Source organism: Rhinolophus ferrumequinum, chromosome 21 (genome assembly GCF_004115265.2).
Source record: "Rhinolophus ferrumequinum isolate MPI-CBG mRhiFer1 chromosome 21, mRhiFer1_v1.p, whole genome shotgun sequence".
NCBI classification, from domain to species: domain Eukaryota; kingdom Metazoa; phylum Chordata; class Mammalia; order Chiroptera; family Rhinolophidae; genus Rhinolophus; species Rhinolophus ferrumequinum.
Genome location: NC_046304.1, coordinates 34,825,085 through 34,843,863, shown reverse-complemented (window position 1 = coordinate 34,843,863; position 18,779 = coordinate 34,825,085). Strand labels below are relative to the sequence as shown.

The following is an 18,779-nucleotide window of genomic DNA, read 5'->3' as shown; positions in this document are numbered from 1 at the left end:
TACACACCTGAGATGGGAATGCTATAAAATAGGTACATTTGACAACAACTGAATGTTGAAAGAAGACAGGGAGCACTTATTGTTGCCTAGAGTAAGCCAGGGAGGCTTGTTGAAGTAATACTGTTCTGGCTGGATTTTAAAAAGAGTTGGTGGAAACTGGACAGTTTAGGTAGGGAGAACCATGTGCAAAAGATCAGGAATGAGACTGTCATGTATGGGGAAGGCAGGCAGATCAGCTGGTCGGCAGAACAACAACCAGTGAAGCTAGAAAACAGTTGATGAAACTAGGAGTTCAGACCTAAAATGAAGCAATAGGAAGCCATTGTAAATTCTAGCAAAGGAGTGGGAGTTTCAGTGCTGTGAATAGGAGCGATTGGAAAAAGGAGAAATTGGAGACAGAAGACCAACTAGAAGGCTATTTAACTAATCCTCTGGGTAAAGTGATAAGGATTTAGCTATTTCGATAGCTGTGGGAATAAATAAGAAGGGAAAGATCCAAAGGATATTGTAGAGGAAGAATCCACAGACCATGATAATGACTTGGATTCAATGGGCCAAAGAAAAGAAGAAGTAAACAAACTCTACATTCTGAATCACAAAACAGGCCAGTCAGGCATCAACCCTTGGTAATTTATTTTTATTTTAAATGAATCAACTGGAAATGACTGTTCCTGAGACACATTTATATTATAGGGCAAGATAAAGATATATGCTGTATAAGAAACCTATATTCCTGCTTAATACTTATTAATAGACATTGTCATTCTTGATTTCTTAAAAGCACATTTCTATAAAAAATGTTTAGGAAAATGGATTGAGGCTTGTCATATAAATTGTTATCTGGATAAGGCACCATCCGAACTGAATAAAAAAATAACTTAGGAACATCCTCAGTGCGTACATCTGTATTGTATAGATCTCTAAAGGACTCCATAGAAAAGTTTAGTTTAAATAAAAAAAATTGAAATGATATAATGAAGACCTAGGTCATTTAACAAAATAAGGGTTATGACATTGTAGAAACATAAAAGGAGGAATGTTGAGAAAAAGTTGAAGAGTCAAAAGGTTACTTAAGTGGTTAATATTACCCTTAGAATGGGTTTTCCCTTTTTCAAAAGTTAGCTAAAGTTTTTCTAAATTGTTTTAGTAAAATTGTGATAACATGAAAATTACTAACAAGCAGGAAACAATATGTATACACACAAATACATTTTTGTTGACAATCACTATATTACCATCGTCAGAAATTTTTTATTGCTTTAATTAATTTTGTAATAGATAAGAAATGCATTGCATATTATATTATACTATAATATTATATCAAAATGTATTGAAATGAACTCAGTGAAGACTAAGTCTTTCTTACCCCTACCTAGATCTATTCCCTCAGTTATCACTGTTACTACTAGTAATCATTGTCACCAATATCTTAGAAATCTTTCCAGAGATATGCAATGCATCTACACGTAGGAAGATTATTTTGGATAGCAAGATGAATATGGAAAAATAAATTATTTTTCACTCGACAGTCAGATTTTTCTTTTTCTGGATTTCATGGAAGGAAGGGAAGATAATCAGTTGAAAAATAAAGAGAACGGGAATTAAAGTCATGAAGTGAGAGGCTGAGAGTGAGGAATTAGATTGTGTGCTGCAGTAGACAAGACTCTCACTGCCAAGCAAAGAGACAGAAGCCAAGCAAAGGCAGTATCTAGGATGAGAGAGGCAACAGAGAGGAGAAAGGAGGGCATGATAGCAAAGGTGAGGACATGTCAAGAAAGAAGGTCTTGGTAGGAAATGAGAAGGTAACAAAGAAAGGCTGGAACCCAGCAGAGTACCCACGGCTCACACGCAATGGTGATGAGAATCACCATCTCCTCGGTTCATCCTACCTCATAGCTGCGCCTATCCTGGGAGGTCAGTTCAAAGCAGGATTCTTTCTTGGAATCTTTTCGCAGGTAGGGGGCCATCCGTATACTGTAGCCCTTAATGAGAAAGGTCCCTTTGGGCTGCTTGCCTGCAAGACAGGAAAGCTCCCTGTATCCCTAGAGAGATGCAACTGCCAAGGGAAGGCATCTTCTCTGGTATGTAAAATAAAAGCACAGAAACAGCTGTTACATCCCTGAGGAACCACAATAGTCAAGGAAAGGTTATTAGGGAAGCTTAAGAAGAGGCTACTGCGACAGAGAGGCAGATATCACTGCCAAGCTAGGGAAATGCAACATGAAAGGTTATGTGCCAAAAGAGTACAACAGAGACAGAGAATTTATTAGAATGTTAAGAGATCTATAATAACAGAAAGAAGGAATTATTACAGCAGGGAGAACGCAGCTGTAAATGTGAGGCTCTTGAAGGCTATTATAGAACTGAAACATCATTATCAGCGCTCACATTCGAGGGGAGGGACAGCAGCACAGGGGGCATTATAAGTTCGAGGATCTCCTCCTATGCCCTATGTAGTTTGGGTTAGACTGCTCTCCCCCGCCTGCTGCTCAGGTGGGAATTTACGCTGGCAGGAGAATAATTAAAACTCAGTATTTTATCCTCCTTCCAAGAGGTCAAATTGGGAAGTAGCAGAGCACTGCTGAATACCATCAGATGATGAGAAGGAGATACAAGGCAAAGGACCCTAGTGAAGGAAAGGAGAGAGTACTCTGTCTGTCATTCCCTTTAAAATACATACATATATATAAATATTAGAAACAGGAAAACAGGAGATGGTTCCCAAGCATTCTGCGTCCTCATGGTGTGGTTCAGGCAGAACACATAGAAGACAGTACCGTAGCACCTGTCTGAGTCATGCTTTCTGTCCTGTATCATGTGGAATGAATTGTGTAATAAGCGATTTTTAATGATGATGATGATGAGAAGGATGGCAGTGGGATGACAATATTAAAAGGAAAGAAAAAGACTCCTTACGTGGTTGCGCTAAAAGAAATATACGAACACTCTATACTTACTAAGAAAATGTCTTGGGTACAATAAGAAGTAACTGGCGAGAAGGGAGCCATGCAACAATGCTTTTTGACACCAGAATCTTTTTTGTTAAAGTATCTCTCCTTGTTCTAACCGGCCACTAAAATGTTTTGTTGTTTCTTTGGTCACTGGATTTTATTTCACCCTGACAGCAAAATGGCCAATAAACATCTCCTAGTCTCTCGCTCTTGTTCTCCCTCTCTCACCTTGAGTGTAAAGGATTCTGAGTGAACGAACATGATACCTGGTTTTATATCCAGATGTGCCACCCACTTATTTAACTGCAAGGGAAATGACGAACATTTTTACAAAGACACAAATGTTATATTAGTTTGAAGGTTTAAAATAAGAAAATAATACCTCGCTGGCTGGTATGACTAGAATTCAGGGGAGAAATTGTGGTGGCTGGATTTGAGCGCACTGGTAGTTGGGCAGTTTTTGAGTTATGCTGCTATCATTTCTAAGTAGGGCTTCACACTTTAACCCTAGATGGCAAAGGCTCTGAGGAATCCAAGATGGTGAACCCAAGATGAAGGTCAGTGATACCTGCTGTAGGCAGAGAGGCAGGGTGAGGTAAGTGCCTCATCGCCTGAGGGCAAATCTTAAGGATTCCAAGTCACTTAGCAAAGCTGCAGTTCTTTATGCTGCCTTAGTGCCAAAGGTGCAGGAAGTCCAAAGGCAACTGAGTAGATATCTGATTATTCCCTAGACTGGATATCTAGGCTTTGGGAAAGGAGTAACCGTGGGAAAGAAAGAAGAGAGGAGAAATAGAAAATGATTAGAAGGAAAAGAAAGGATTTACTCTGGGTCATTGGCCTCTACCAAGGCAGTAGAGCCCAAGGAAAGCCCCCACAAGAACTGATGTTTTATTTTACTTGATCTTCCCCTTGCTTCATAGAATTACTCTTGGGGCAGTCTGTCTCTGTAGGAGGGTATCCCCTATAAGAATGTTTGCATTCACCTACAACGATCATTTTTAGCTTGTATATATTTGTAGCTGCCTCCAATTTGTGCTTATATCTTCTATTCCTTCTCACAAACTAAGCAACTGTGTTAAGCATGGATGGGAGTTCTTCTAGGGATATAGCTCATGAGTGTTGTGCGTGATCGAGTCGGTGGTAGCTGATGAAGAAGCTGCCTCTGGCCTGAATCAACACTTTGCAGCTGCCGCCATCTGGCTGAAGGGTGTCTCTCAGGCACAGCAACCATTTGGGTCAACACTCCATGGCTCTAGGGACGTCCACTGGACTACTTCCCAGGAGTCAGTAGAATAAAGTGAGTTTGGACTTAAGGGTTCTAATTCTGGGCTATTGATAAGCTGTTTAAATCTTTCTCAGAGTTTTTTGGGTTTTTTTCTTCTCAATTTTTAACTATATTACTAACGCCTATAAAGAGTTTGAGGTTCTTTTTTTTTTTTAAAGAATGCCAAAGTGTTCAATGTTAATGTTATTAGTTATAATAAAAGATAAAACTCTTTGATATATTCACCACAATATCCTAGTGTTTAAGGGGAAATACGTTCTAAATTGACACCTGAGTTTTTGGTGATAGACAAAGTATTGTTTCCCTAAGCCTAGTTCTTTCCCAATCAGGTCCTTTTATGGGTGTTAGTTAAGGATTGCTATCTTGAGATCTAAGTGCTTGAGAATTTACGAAGTGTTTGCATCCAGGAGTGAGAGGCTGCTGTGCAAATGAAGAACACTTACTTTTCTCATTAGCATAGTAGTAGAAGAGGCCTCTGCTGACAACACACCATCGCTTCTGCCACTCTGATCCAAAGAAACTATGATCTAAATGGAACAGCAGTAAGGGACATAAATTCAGGTAACTACAATCACTGAAGAGTCTGTAAAATCCAACAATACACAGTCCAGTGCGTTATTGTTTTATTTCCCAGGTTAATGGACTGTAAAACCCTCCCTTCACTCCCACAGGTTATCCCATATCGACTCAGGGTCCAGAGGACTCGCTCAGTTATACGTCCAAGTTCTGAACAGGGTTTGTCTGCTCTGAACCCTCACAGCCATCTATCTTCTTTTATATCTTTCAGGTTCTAATCTCGTCCTGTATTTTTCAAATTCTCCATGATATCTTTATGTGTTGCGTTTCAGCAAACCAAAATGATGCTCCAGGCCATGGGCACGAGAAAGGCTTTCTTTGTACTGAGCCAATTTGCCTGTGGAGAGTTCAGTCTGGGACTTTGGCCCTAGTGGTATCTATTCTAACCAAATGAATGACAGGTTAAGATTTGGGCCCCTTTGAAACTGGAAAGTGGCTGCTTCACATATGACATAAAAATCGTACTCTTGACAACATAGTTTCAATCTTCATGGGAGTACATTGAGAGATGACAACAAGAACAAGAATATCATCCATCCATCCATCCATCCATCCATCCATCCATCCATCCATCCACCCATCCATCCATCCAAAGTATTTATTAAGCATTTGTTGTGTACCAGGTGAGCAAGGCAGACCCAGTCCCTGTTCTGATGAAGCTCACAATCTGCTGAAGATTTGGGACCGTCTCTCCTTAGCCTACACACAAAATGTAAGTCTTCTTTTCTTTTCTTGCCTTCCTTTTGACTTCCACCTACCTAGACACATAGGGCATAGAGGAGGCACCTGCTCTGTTAGCCCTCTTTTTCTTCATTTCCCTTCCCTTCCTGGAATGTTCTGAGATCAATACCTTTACTTTTCTTCTCCAAGTATCCTTGCTTGATGATGTGATCAAGCTCTTGAGCTCCTCTTGTGATGTCTTCTATTCCTAAAAGGAACAAAAGCAAAATGCTTTGTTGAAACCTGACAGAATTTTCATTTAGGCTACTTTTGATAACTTGCATTAATGAAGGGGTACAGAAGGGCAACTGCTTGAACATAGCACAAAATAAAACAATTTCTAGATGATTGGGGGAAAAAGTAAATTTTCTTTCTTCCTAATTATATCTAATGCTGAAATTGCTTTAAATTATCTAAACATATATTAGTTTGTGCAAGGGGAGGTAGCCCTTGCTAAATATGTACTGATTGGCAAGAAAAGGACTCTAGGGAATTAAAAATTTGCTGTGGATATAACCTCCAAATTAGATAATCCATATTGAGATAATCAAAAGTCAAATTAATAGCCACCAGCACAGACAAGCTTTAACGAGTGATGGAGTTCACCACGAACATAGCTACTTCAGAGAGAGAAATAAACACACACTTTTTTTTTTTTTAAAACAAACAGAAAGCCACCTTAGTGAACATAAATTTTATTAAGGTCACACAAAGAAGGGCTATGCAAGCTGAACTTGGCAATAACTGCCAAATCCTGGTTTTGTCAAAGAATGGGAAAGAGTCTAAGAATGGTAGAAGCCTTTACAAAGAGAATATCCTGGAACTGGCCCTGATCTTTAATTGCATGGCGCTAACATTCTCGGCTTTCAGTTAGCCTTCTTAGGTACAAATTTATTGAGAAGTCAACATCCTACTCCATCTTCCATCACTGGAGTTTATATTACTTTACAGAAGGGAGGGGCAAAGGACAGAAACAAACAAGAAGGGATTTACTCCTTAAAAAAGAAAATGAGGGGCGGCCGGGTGGCTCAGTTGGTTGGAGTGCGAGCTCTGAACAACAGGGTTGCGGTTTGATTCCCACAGGGGCCAGTGAGCTGTGCCCTCCACAACTAGACTGAAGGACAATGACTTGGAGCTGATGGGCCCTGGAGAAACACACTGTTCCCCAATATTCCCCATTAAAATAATAAAAAAAAAAGAAAATGAAACAACAACAACACAAAAGCTTTTTTAAAAATATAACTCTATATTTCTTAATTAGGAGAAATGAAGGGAGTGGGCTAGCATAATCCTGGTATTTATTCTTTTTAGTCCCCAAACCCAAATTTCTTTTGGTTTGCCTTAAAAAATTTAGAAAGCAAACAAAATACAAACCAAAATAAGGTACACCCTATACATTACCTTGAGACTTTTGGGTGGAATAATTTTATTTCAATTGCACGATGGTTTTTTTTTTTTTTAAGATTTTATTGGGGAAGGGGAACAGGACTTTATTGGGGAACAGTGTGTACTTCCAGGACTTTTTTCTAAGTCAAGTTGTTGTCCTTTTAGTCTTAGTTGTGGAGGGCACAGCTCAGCTCCAGGTCCCGTTGCCGTTGCTAGTTGTAGGGGGAGAAGCCCACCATCCCTTGTGGGACTCGAGGAATTGAACCAGCAACTTTGTGGTTGACAGCCCACTGGCCCACGTGGGAATCGAACCGGCAGCCTTTGGAGTTAGGAGCTTGGAGCTCTAACCGCCTGAACCACCGGGCCGGCGCCTACACCATTGTTTTTTGAATATCTCCTACAATAACTAACTCTTATTCAGTGGTGCCTACTTTGCTCAGTGCTTCACATACTTTTTGTTTAAAATAACATTTTAAGACAATTTAAAATGCAACTAAAATTACCTTTTCCTTCTAAGCGAACCGTTCCAATCTTAGTTTATTTATCTATTCATTTGTAATATTTTAAAAAACATTTATAATGTAATTGTGTGGGTACTTTACCAAGCTTAGTTTTAAACATGTAGATCAAAAGAGAGACTCTTTTTCTTTTTTAGTGTGTCTAAGTGCCAGATTCCTTATGCTATTTGTCCTTATTGTCAACTTCCTTGTTCATGGACTATTTTCATCTATGTGTTTCACAGTTAACAAACTGGCTTCTATAAATCCTCCCAGATGTGTCAGGGTGCACGCATGAGATGAACAGCAGCAAAGGAAAGTTTGTTTGTCTAGGATCCCCTCATTTCTCCCATCCCTCTGAAAATTCTAATATCTCTGGAAATGCTCTCCAAGAAAACAGAAATGGATCCTGCTGAGGGTGGGGCGGCTGGGGTGAGGACCAGTACAACTGAGACGGCCCCTTGGAGCAGAGTCCATCCTCTCTGCAGGGCTATCAAAAATTTGCCCCTGGAGGCCCCAGATGGAAATGAAAGACACAGGGGATAAGAAAAACAGGATCCCCTAAGCTTGGAGTTTCCATTTCTCTCTCTCACTCTTTTTTCCTTTTTCCTTTTTTAAGGTCTTGTTAAACTTAAGAGACACAGCTACTTGTTAAAGATGCCCAGAGTCTGAATCATAAAAGACATGTTAAACGTTCTATTAGAATTCAAACTTCCTTTTTTAATGCAAATCTAAATGCCATTTTATGGAACATCTATAATTATGAAAATGGGAAGACATTGCCTCGTGTGCGGGGAGAGTCTGTGAGTATGAATATTACATTAATGTGCCCACACCAGCTCACTGATCCTGCTGGCAGGAGCATAAAAAATGCTTGAGTGAAACTTTTATTTAGATGTTAAGACTCCAGGCCCCAGCGGGGTGACAGCGACAGTCCCTGTGCGTTGCTATCAGAGAGAGAGCTTGAATTGAATTACCCAGGGGGGAAGGAAGTAGTGATGAGCACTGCTTCGCTTATTTAATTTCATTTACTTTCAGTACATTATCAGCAGGAGTCTTTTCTTTCCCCACCAACCGAAACCCAAGAATGCCACCACCAAGAAAACAAAGACATAATGCAGCAGAGATGCTTGAACTTCAAGTCACTAATTCCAGGAGACTAGGGACACCACCACCATCACCTTCTCTCCCTAAAGTCACATGTGGTTTTCTAAAATTGGGCACTGAATGCGTTCCTCAATTTTCTTTCTTGGTCATTTACCAACAAGATTCTGAAGAGTAATAGAGCTGGAAATACGGTATTTTATATGCTGTGTTATTATAAGAAGTGTTATGCGTTTTTTCTTGTTAGAGGGAATCTGTATTGATAAACTCTTTTGCCCGGTTTCTCTTGTGGGCACTGGGGGAAAAAATGGGATCATAGGTGAAGTTTGGAATGGCTATGGAAAAAAATGAGGAAATCAAATCAATCTTTATTCTGTTGGTTTTTGTGTGTAAGGTACTGTGTGGTAAGTACAATAACAGAATTGTTCTCAACGTAAAGTTGACTCTGAGCTCAATCTCATCAGCTCCATGATCTATCAGATGAATCTAGACAACCAAGATGGGAAGCCACTGTGGCAATCAAGCTATCTCCTCTTTCTGTGTCTGCTCAGGGTCCTATTGAACAAGAGCTGGCGAACCTGGTGATGCACACATCAGCCACCGTCCTGGGGTGATGAGGCAGGAGGAGTCTTGTACGCCTGAATTCACACCTATGTGCAAACGCAGATCTGCAGTTACTTAACCCATAATAGAAAGTATGTAAATGCTTTGCAAGATGATCATAAAAATAGGAAGAAGCCCCGCACAATTGCTATTTTTAGGCAAAACCATTTGTATTTAAGTATACAATTTTTTAAAAAATGGAGGCTTTTTTGGTCCATTACCTGAAAAAAGATATCACCGCCTTAAATGAAAAAATAGAAATTACTTAGGTTTATTGGGAACAAATGGCCCTCTTGGATAAACCTAAGGGTGTTTCACGTTATATCAACACAAAACAGAATTACATCAGTGTCATATCTCTCCCTACCACTACACTAAGTCAATCTCTCAGAAGAGCCTGTAAAGAAAAGATTCACTTAGCTGAAGGATGTGGGCCATAAAGATAAGATCAACAGGGAAGTGTGTTACCCAGAAGTGATGGCCACCCAACTTTCATGGCAGATGCAGATAAAAGAAATTCTCAGACACCCTTCTCTTCTCATCCAGATTCCTTTAAACCTGTGTCCCATCCATGCCCAACTCTGCAATAAAAGACTATAGAGTAGGATTCCATCTCTCAGAGCTAAACATGACTCCTCAGTCAGCTTCACACAGCAACAACAATGGAGACCCTTTGGAGTGTGATACATTTCCATAAAGCAGTCAATAAAAAAGACACGGGAGCTTATGTGAGTCACGGCCTATTTAATCAGCTGCGTTCTAGCCCACTGAGAAAAGAGAATTGGAGACATTGGTTGGCAACACTGCAGCACAAGGCTAATAGCACAAGAGTCCACACAAGTTCCACTGTGAAAGGCTGCAGCCCCTGCAAAACAAACCAGGTGCCTGCGAACTTGCATTAAAGGCAGCTGGCTTGGTCTCTTGCTAACTCAACTTGAAATGAAAGTCAGTAATAAAAATAACAAACAAACAAACAAAAACAAAAACCCAACCATCTTTTGTTCAAGTCTTTTCTCCCCTTAAATTGTGGACTTCTATCAGAGAGTAGTCCTTTTAATTCACGTTCTTTTCAATTGTTCGAGAAAGGGACCAAACCAACTCCACCCCCGACGGCTACCGTGGGTGAATTTCAGACAGGGTGAAGTTTACCAGGTTCCTTCATTAAAGTACTTGTGATAAAGGATCCAGGGAGCTGGGTGGATGAGGTTGGAGAAAATCTAATATTTGAAGGCTGGGAATGGTCAAGTTACATCTACAATTTCAATTCACTCACAAATCGCTGGTGTGTGAGCACTGCAGACAAGTGACAAATACACACTTCACAATGTTTCAAAGGTACAGAAATGGGGAGAGGCTATTGCAGTGTGGTGGGTGGATAATATTCTCCTGTTTGGTGGTTGTTGATGCCAAATCTGTTCCTTAAACCCTTTCCCTCGTATTTGATTTCTGTGGCCTTCTTTAATAAGTTCATTACTGGTTTTCCTCAGCTTCTTGCATTTCTGGGTTATTTTTTGCTTTTTTTCTCAGTTTTTGGGAACCAGTAGATCAATGACAGTTGGTTTGAGGTATCTGGCAAGCCAGTGTTCATTTTCTGAACAGGGAAGTTCGTTTCAATGACTCTTCCTCTATTCGTCCCTTGGGACAGGCTTATGTAATTCTTTAACTTCCATGTTTCCATTCGATATCCACCTGAGTTTACACTTATTCCTCACACTTTTCTTTCATTTTGCTTCACTTATTAAGGAGTTTAGACCAACACATGTAAGGTGAAAAATTCTGAATCATTAAATAAACTTTTAAAGGATCTAAAAAATTCAAAGATACAGAAATCACTCAGATAGCTTTAATTTTGTGGAGGAATAAATCGAATAGCAGATGAAAGGAAGGGAGTGAACACAATGTACTTAAATAAGTTCTTCAACAAGCTGTGGTAGGAAATAAAACAAGCTCAGAGCTAGACTGAAGGGCATCAGAAAATGGTAGAAATAACACATTTGTAGTTGGCAAATACACAGGAGACAATATTGGGGAGATCATGATGGACTCTTTTACCCTTCTGATTTTTTTAAGATCTTAAAAAAAAATCTGTTAATCCCGATAACAGACCAAATAGTGTAAAAAAATTTTGTGGATGAAATCTTGTTATACAGAGGATAAAGAAAATTCATGATAGATTCTAGGCCAGTAGTACTAAGAGAAAAACAAACAGATAATTGATGAACAAGATAATTAAAACTAATGTGTCTAATAAAATGGCAAAAAATAAAGAACAAGTTTTTAACACATTTTATCAAGCATTGTTACATCTTATTTGAGCTCCATGATAACCCTATGAGGTATGTATTATTAACAGCTCCACTTTACAGACCAGGAAGTGAGGCTTAATGAAATTATGGGACTTGCTGAAGGTCGCTCAGCTGGAAAAGCCCATGTACCTTCCACCACCCTGAGCTTCAGTTGAGAAAACACACTCAGAAGTGGCTGACTAAAGATAGGGTCTTCCCACTTCACTATCCCACAAAAGAGACCCCACTTAAATATGGAAAAAGAAACAGACGTGATGTGTGGTTATTCTAATACTTGATGCCAGAAATTAGTTTAAGATCTTGTATTTCTTATTTACCTTTTAATGCACTGGCTGACTAATCTATGGAATTTCTTTCTAGAGTGAAATCCAAGAGGTCAATAGATATACAGAGCAAAATAAAAGAAAGTATGAGACCGCAATAAAAGGATACATAGAGTAAAGAAAATACAAAAGGAAGCAACCTGGAGCTCTCAAAATATGCTGCTTGGTCACCAAGCTTTGTAAGACCTTTTCCGACACAAGAGTGATATCTAGAGAAATGAAACCCTGTTCCAGTGGAAGGTTCATGCAGGAATCTTGGACATGATTTTACTTTTTAAGAAAGAAGACTTGGTTTAAAAAGAAAGAATTGTAAGCCAAATATCCAAATTGGTTTTCTTTATAATAAAACATTCCATAACAATGCCAATATTCATACAGAAACCATGAATATATATGGAAGACGAAGAACCTTCTTCATCCTACAAAGAGGCACGACGCTAATTGTCTAAGAGGCTATGGTCTTAAGGGATTCTCCTCTCCCATATCTTCAGTTTCAGTGGGATTTTATTTATAAGATTTGAAAATATTAGAAAAAAGCCCTTCTAACTCCAGGTATGATAACTTCAACACATTAATTTTAGCACCTAAATAAGTGGTAATAATCAACAGCATCTGCTAGGTGTAAATAGTTCATCTTAAAGAATGACTCACTCAGTATAATAATCATTGATTCTCCGTCATGATGTGACACATTGGTGTCTTTTGATCAGTTGAACATGTTGATCTAAAGGGCGGAGAGTTTGAATAATTCACTTTTAGAATAAGAATGGATTAAGAGTTTTTCTTAATGATACCATTCATTTGTATTCTGATATGCTTTCCTAAGAGAAAAACGTCAATTAAAAATAACTTATAGCTTGTATTATTATACTACAGTCTATGATAGTCTAACCACATCTGATATACTATTATTATTGTGGCAATCAAGAATTCCCACCGTGCTTTATTTCCTTGAAAAAACTGTGTTTCTTCAAAACTGTGGGTATCCCATGAAAGTGTGTTGAACATATGAATGTCAGTGAACATGTGTTATGGTGGTGGGAAAAGGCTGAGAATTCATGTAATCTCCACACACGTTGTTTAAACCCAGGAAGCCTCTTGAGTCTTCTGATTTATTAATTACACCTATCTGTAACCCAACACTCTCAGCTTTATTTTTATCCTAGAAATCCATCCTTAAATAAGACCACAAAGATCCAAACCACCTGAAGTCTCTTTAGCAGCCAAACCACAGTAAGTGGCAACAGTAAAAGTGAGAATCCTGATGCAAATACAGTGTTTTCCCGAAAATAAGACCTAGGCAGACAATCAGCTCTAGTGCATCTTTTGTAGCAAAAATTAATATAAGACCCGGTCTTATTTTACTATAATGTAAGACCAGGTATAATATAATATAATATAATATAATATAATATAATATAATATAATATAATATAATATAATATAAATACTGGGTCTTATTTTACTATAAGACTGGGTATAATATAATATAATATAAAATATAATACCAGGTCTTATATTAATTTCTGCTCCAAAAGACGCATTAGAGCTGGTTGTCCAGCTAGGTTTTATATTTGGGGAAACATGGTACAGACAGCAATACTTTAAATGGCCTTGTGATTCTGAAAAGGAGGAGGAGAGAATTTGAAATGCCAAACTGTCTTTTTACACACCCTGAAGGATCACTGTATTCTTCCTGTCTTGAGGTAGATCACCATCATAAATGTGTCACTTGAGAGAGTATCTTTAAAAATGAATGACAATATATCATTTTCAAATCTATTTACTACTCCTCTAGACCCTGATAAGAACACAGAGAAAAGGAAAACAAAAGAGCCTTGCCTGGGTTTGAAATCACTTTTTAACTGGTTTACCTTCTACTTGTCTAACATAGTGTGGCCAGAAATCATCTTTCTGAAACAGATGTGGTCCTGTCACATTCCTGCTTAAATTAATCCTTTAATGGTTCTCCATTACTTATAGGATGAAACTCGAACTCTCTAGCACACAAAAACTTTAAATATTTGGTGGCATCCTACCTCTCAGTTTCATTTTCCCCCAACCCCCATACCTCCCAAAACTCCAGCAACAAGAAGTAACAGACTTTGTCTTCTGGAACGTGTCACATACTTCACGAGCAGGCCTTTTCTTGTCTGTTTTTCCTGTTTGAAAGTTCCTCTTTCTATCTCCCTTTTCTGAGCAGGGAGTCCTCCTTTAAGACTCAAACGTCACATCCTCTCTGAATCTTTCTCTGTTTTCCCCATGTAGAATTACATACGAGTAACTCCCTCTTCTGTGTTCTGATATAATTTTCTCCCGGGCATTATTACAGCAGTCTCGGCTCCCAGGGATCCTAAACCGTTTCCCCAGGACTCTCCATTCTTGCCTCCTTGCTTAGGTTTACATCAGACTTGAATTACTATGTGAGGCTGCTAAAAGCCTTGAACAAGGAAATAGAAAAGGGGTTATTCCTGGGCAAAGGAATGTAGCTGTGGGTCTGGGTAGAAGGCAGTAGGGAGGATAGCCTAGAAATAGGAAGGAGGGTAAACACAGATCTTGCATTCATAGGAGGAGACATGGCACTATGGAAGAAAGTAAGTGAACACAACATCATAGTAACTGTATAGAAATCGGGGACCAGAGAAGAATACAATACAGCTGTGCATCTAGGGGGTCGGCCGGTGTTTGCACCATAAGTGCCTATCCAGGTAAGGAGAGGAAGAAATAGCTTGGAGGAACTGGAACATGTGATCATTACAGGATAGAGCTGTACTTGAAGTAACTGTTGAATTGATGTGGGATTGAGAAGAATCCTCCCCTAAAATACACACACAGTAAACTCTAAGGAGCTTGGTGCTAATTATTTAATTTCTTGACGCCTAAAGAAAAGCTGCCACTGGCAAATCTGGTCTGTTTCAGAGAGGGCAGTGCAATTCATTATTTGGATACATGTTTCTCTCCATATCCCCAAAGGCCTGGTACACACAGTAGGTGGCCGATGAATGTTAAAGAGAACTGAAACCACTTCTAGCCTAATAGGACTTATGATCTAAGAAGGCAATATGGGAGTGAATATTTGTTAGATAAATTATTTTCAACCAAGCCACAAACAGTAATTTTTGTTCTGTATATTCACTATTTTAATCTTAAGGTTGGTGATGTGAAATTACAAAAGGGAAAGAAAGGAAGTTTTAGCCAAGAGATGAAGGAGGAGGTGGGGAGTGCAGAAGTGAGGATGAATAACAGTACTGAGAATGAGAGGAAGAGGGGCAAAGGATTTGGGGGGAAAATTTAGGAAAATATACCATGAACTTCAACCAGAGAGAACTAAATTTCTGAGCCTATTTCATAGCCTCATTGCCACACCAATTCTGTTCACCTCAGACCTTATCTATCTTCAGAAAAGCATCAAAGGGTGGGGTTCAGAGGAAGCCATAAATGGACAAAGGACTGAGCCAAACTCCAACAACTTAAATGGACAACTGAATACTATTCATAAAATAGTTGTTGATAGCAATTTCTGAGCAACAGACCTTGAGTGGCTGAGAACTTGGCCTCTTCTTATAGTGTTTCCCCACTGTTGTTCTTTTATTTCCCTGAAAAATGATATTTTTCTCTTTGAACTTCCACAGGTACATTCCTCTGCATCGTGTACTCAAACCTCCCGTGTGTGAGCATTTACTAGTGTTGACAGTGGGCAAGTCTACATGGGAGTTTGTGTACTAGACTCCTGGAGTCTCTATTTTAGTTACTCTCCAAAGCAAAAGATTTCAAGGAGGAAGAAAATGACAATAATTTTGCCTTCTCCATGTCTCTCTAGTAAAAGACATTCAGATATCATCAGAGCGCTGCATCGAAAAAACTTTTAAAGCATGCAAAGCAGAAAATAAAAAAAGAAGACTCAGGAACTAATTATCGTGATTCTCTGGGGGTATCTCAGGGTGGGTGATCTAATGAGAACCCTCACACCCCATCAGGAAGAACTTGATGGGAATGCAGTGATCTCAACAATGTGACTCTGACCTGGTATGTAGCATCTGTGGACGAAGGGCCGCTCCCAAACCAGACCTCACTCTCAGCCAGCAACCTGGGTGTCTCTGTGGGATCAGAGACAGAAAAATGATGGCCGTGCTAAGGGACCTTTAGGGCAAAAATCACCTCCTTTTAAGTTACACGTTTGAGATTTCAAATCTTTCTTGATTCTTCTGTTTTATCTGACAAAACTCAAGCAAGTTTGAAGTTAAGTCAAACTTTGCAAGGAAAAAAATTAGAGAGGGGAAAATGAGGGTGACGTTTTTAGATCCGAAAGTTTCCAACCAAATCAAGTCTGTAATTGCAAAATAAAAACACTAAATCTCAATATCTATTTGCACAGCTCATTAACTAAGGGCTCACACTCAGCAAACGGAAAGAAAAAACAAAAAAACAAACACCAAAAAACTTCAGCACCAAATACATTTGGAAAATTACTATGAAGACCATCCTTCCCTAGGATCTGAACTAGGTCCTGTCACATTCTGCTAGGCTGCTATCAGATGCATCTGTCTGTCTGTCTTTATTGCTTATTTAGAAAGTAGCAAGTCGGGATGAGGCAAAGTGTCTTTCGTCAGATGGTGCTGGGGAGACAGAGAACATTCTTTTCCCCACTGAGCATTAGGAACATTACGGCAGGCACTCGACCTGCTCTCCTACTGGGACAACATGATTTACAACGTGAAAAGGGAAAACCTAAATCACCAAGTAATGAAAACATTATAGTTAATGCATCACAAGTGAGGAATTTATTACCATTAACTCCAATAAACAGTTATAAAACACTCGTCCTTTCCTGTCCATGAACAGGGACATAGACACTGGACTTCATTAAGCTCAACTTTCTTTTCTTCTTCACTAGACCAGTCATGTGTGTGTGAACCAACCACCATTTATTGTTAAGTGGACTGGTTCATTTTCCAGGACTGTAGAAAGCTGAAGGCACATCCATTTTGCTTCACGGTGCTTGGTACAGACGGATGAAATAGCAAAGTTTAGAAGACATGCAGTTCAGTATTTCTATGTAAGTTTATTTAAAAGTCCCTAAAATGTATGTCTGACAAAAGCCGAGTAGCTCTTCCGAACTGCCCTTCTCAAAGGCAGGTAGATAAGTAATAATGCCTGGCGAGGAGAGTGGCATATGGGATGCCAATGCATGTCAGGTGTGTTTAGCTGAATAATTTTTCCCTTGATATTGTTTGGTATAGCACCTTAGAAGCCTGAGATGGAAACCCATTTCCTACCGACATTTTTCTCTGTCACAGGGTCATACCAGTTTATTACCTTAAGGTTGTTCATGAACAAAAGAGGCTGCACATATTGGATGGCTAAGGTAGACTGGTTCCGGATTCATTTGTTTTAGAGGGAAAAAAACAAAACAAAACTAAAGTCGTTTTGGCAAGCCAACTCTAATTATGGAATTGCCTGGGTGTTACATAGCAGACAGGAGAGGCAGCATGAAATTCAGGCTTCCCTAACCAAATAGTTACAATAGTAACCATGATAATAGTAATACTTTACATTTGGATAATACTTGGTTTAGTGTTTGTAAAATGCTTTCCTTGATGGCCCCTCCTTGATCCTGATACAGACAATAAGGCCTCACCAGTCTAGGCTTCAGAAGTTGAAACTGAGGCTCGGAAAGAGTAAGGGACTTTTCCACACAGCTGGAAAAAAGAATCGGGACATAAACTCGGGGTTTTCTTAAAGCTCCAAATCTAGTATGTTTTTGGCTACACTATGCTACACAAACATTTTACAGAATGAATAATGTTATAGTCATAACCATAACGTAACATCAAGATGAAGAATGCTTTAATTCTAGACTTCCCAGCCCAAATTAAACGGTTCTTAGTAGCAGTACTGCCAGATAGAGCCTGGAAGTTGTCCAGGATGCCAGCCTTGAAGTGGGAACTGATCTTTGGCATTGCCAGTGAAGAGGCAGGTACCTGGGGGATCTCCTGTCTGAGGGTCACAGGTATGCTTAGCCCCACCCACTGGGCGGAATTGCTGGGCCTCTCCTGGGCCAAACTGTGCAGAACAAATGACAGGAAGGACTAGAGAGGCTGTGCTGTGGAGTCGGAGCTACATAACCTACCTTACAAAGCTAAGATTTCCACACACAAGACTACCAAAAGTTGCGTAATATAAAAAGGTAGTAATACTTGTCAAGGAAATTCTTCTAAATAATATTTTATCATTTATTTTAGCATTTCCAGAAGTACCCTAATGAAGAACTCTTAGATGGAGAGCTTACAGGGCTAGCTAGCGGTGCTGCTGGAGCAAACGACCCTGCCACAAACTTTGCAGATGGGGAAACTAAAGCCCAGCCAGCTAGATTATGTCACTCACCCAATGATGTCATTATGTAATAACCTCACCCAAGGTAATGGGACTAATTTGTTTGCAGAGTTGAGAAGAAAAATAGAGTTTTCTGACTCTAGTTCAGCATAATACCACTCTTTTACTCCCACAGTCAGGTAACAATCTTTCTCTAATCCTGAACCCCATGGGTTTAATTTACGTGGGAAAACTACGAGTAAACAAGGGGGGGTCCCAAATCTTGGGACACACAGTCCAGTGCTAAGTGAGAAGCATCTTCAAACAGGTGAGTTACGTGATAGTCTATGTCCGGAACACGGAGGCCCCCTAGCCTCCTTTCGCTGCTGAGTTACCAGAACCCCGATAGCTGTGTATAATGACACCACTAGGAGATTCATGATCCTTCTCTGGGGAAAAATGAATGGCCTCAGAGAAAAGATCTACAGATTCTGATGTTTGGGGGACCCCAGGGAAAATGGTTGGGTGCCCCCATCACTCTCAACTTGAGGCTTTTAAAAAGTGAAGCCTATGAGCTGATGTGCTCCACCTTGGCACACAGAAACTTCAATCTGCAGTTTAGTGCCTCACTTTTAAGTATAAGCAGGGCCTAGGGACCACCAGACATTTGCAGAAAAGCTTCCAACGTGAAAGACAAAGACCAAAATATACAACAG

The 18,779-nt window shown here is 39.5% G+C and overlaps 1 protein-coding gene across 1 annotated transcript in view; it reads right to left on the bottom strand.

The window, feature by feature from the left end:
• The window catches only part of SKAP1 (src kinase associated phosphoprotein 1), a 277,253-nt gene that overhangs the window by 47,283 nt on the left and 211,191 nt on the right, over positions 1–18,779 (bottom strand). The window contains exons 5-7 of the mRNA XM_033090442.1: positions 5,663–5,740; positions 4,680–4,763; positions 1,890–2,014 (exon numbers count right to left, since the gene is read on the bottom strand). Coding sequence (XP_032946333.1) covers positions 1,890–2,014; positions 4,680–4,763; positions 5,663–5,740 — 287 coding nt within the window. The remainder of the gene's footprint in view (positions 1–1,889; positions 2,015–4,679; positions 4,764–5,662; positions 5,741–18,779) is intronic.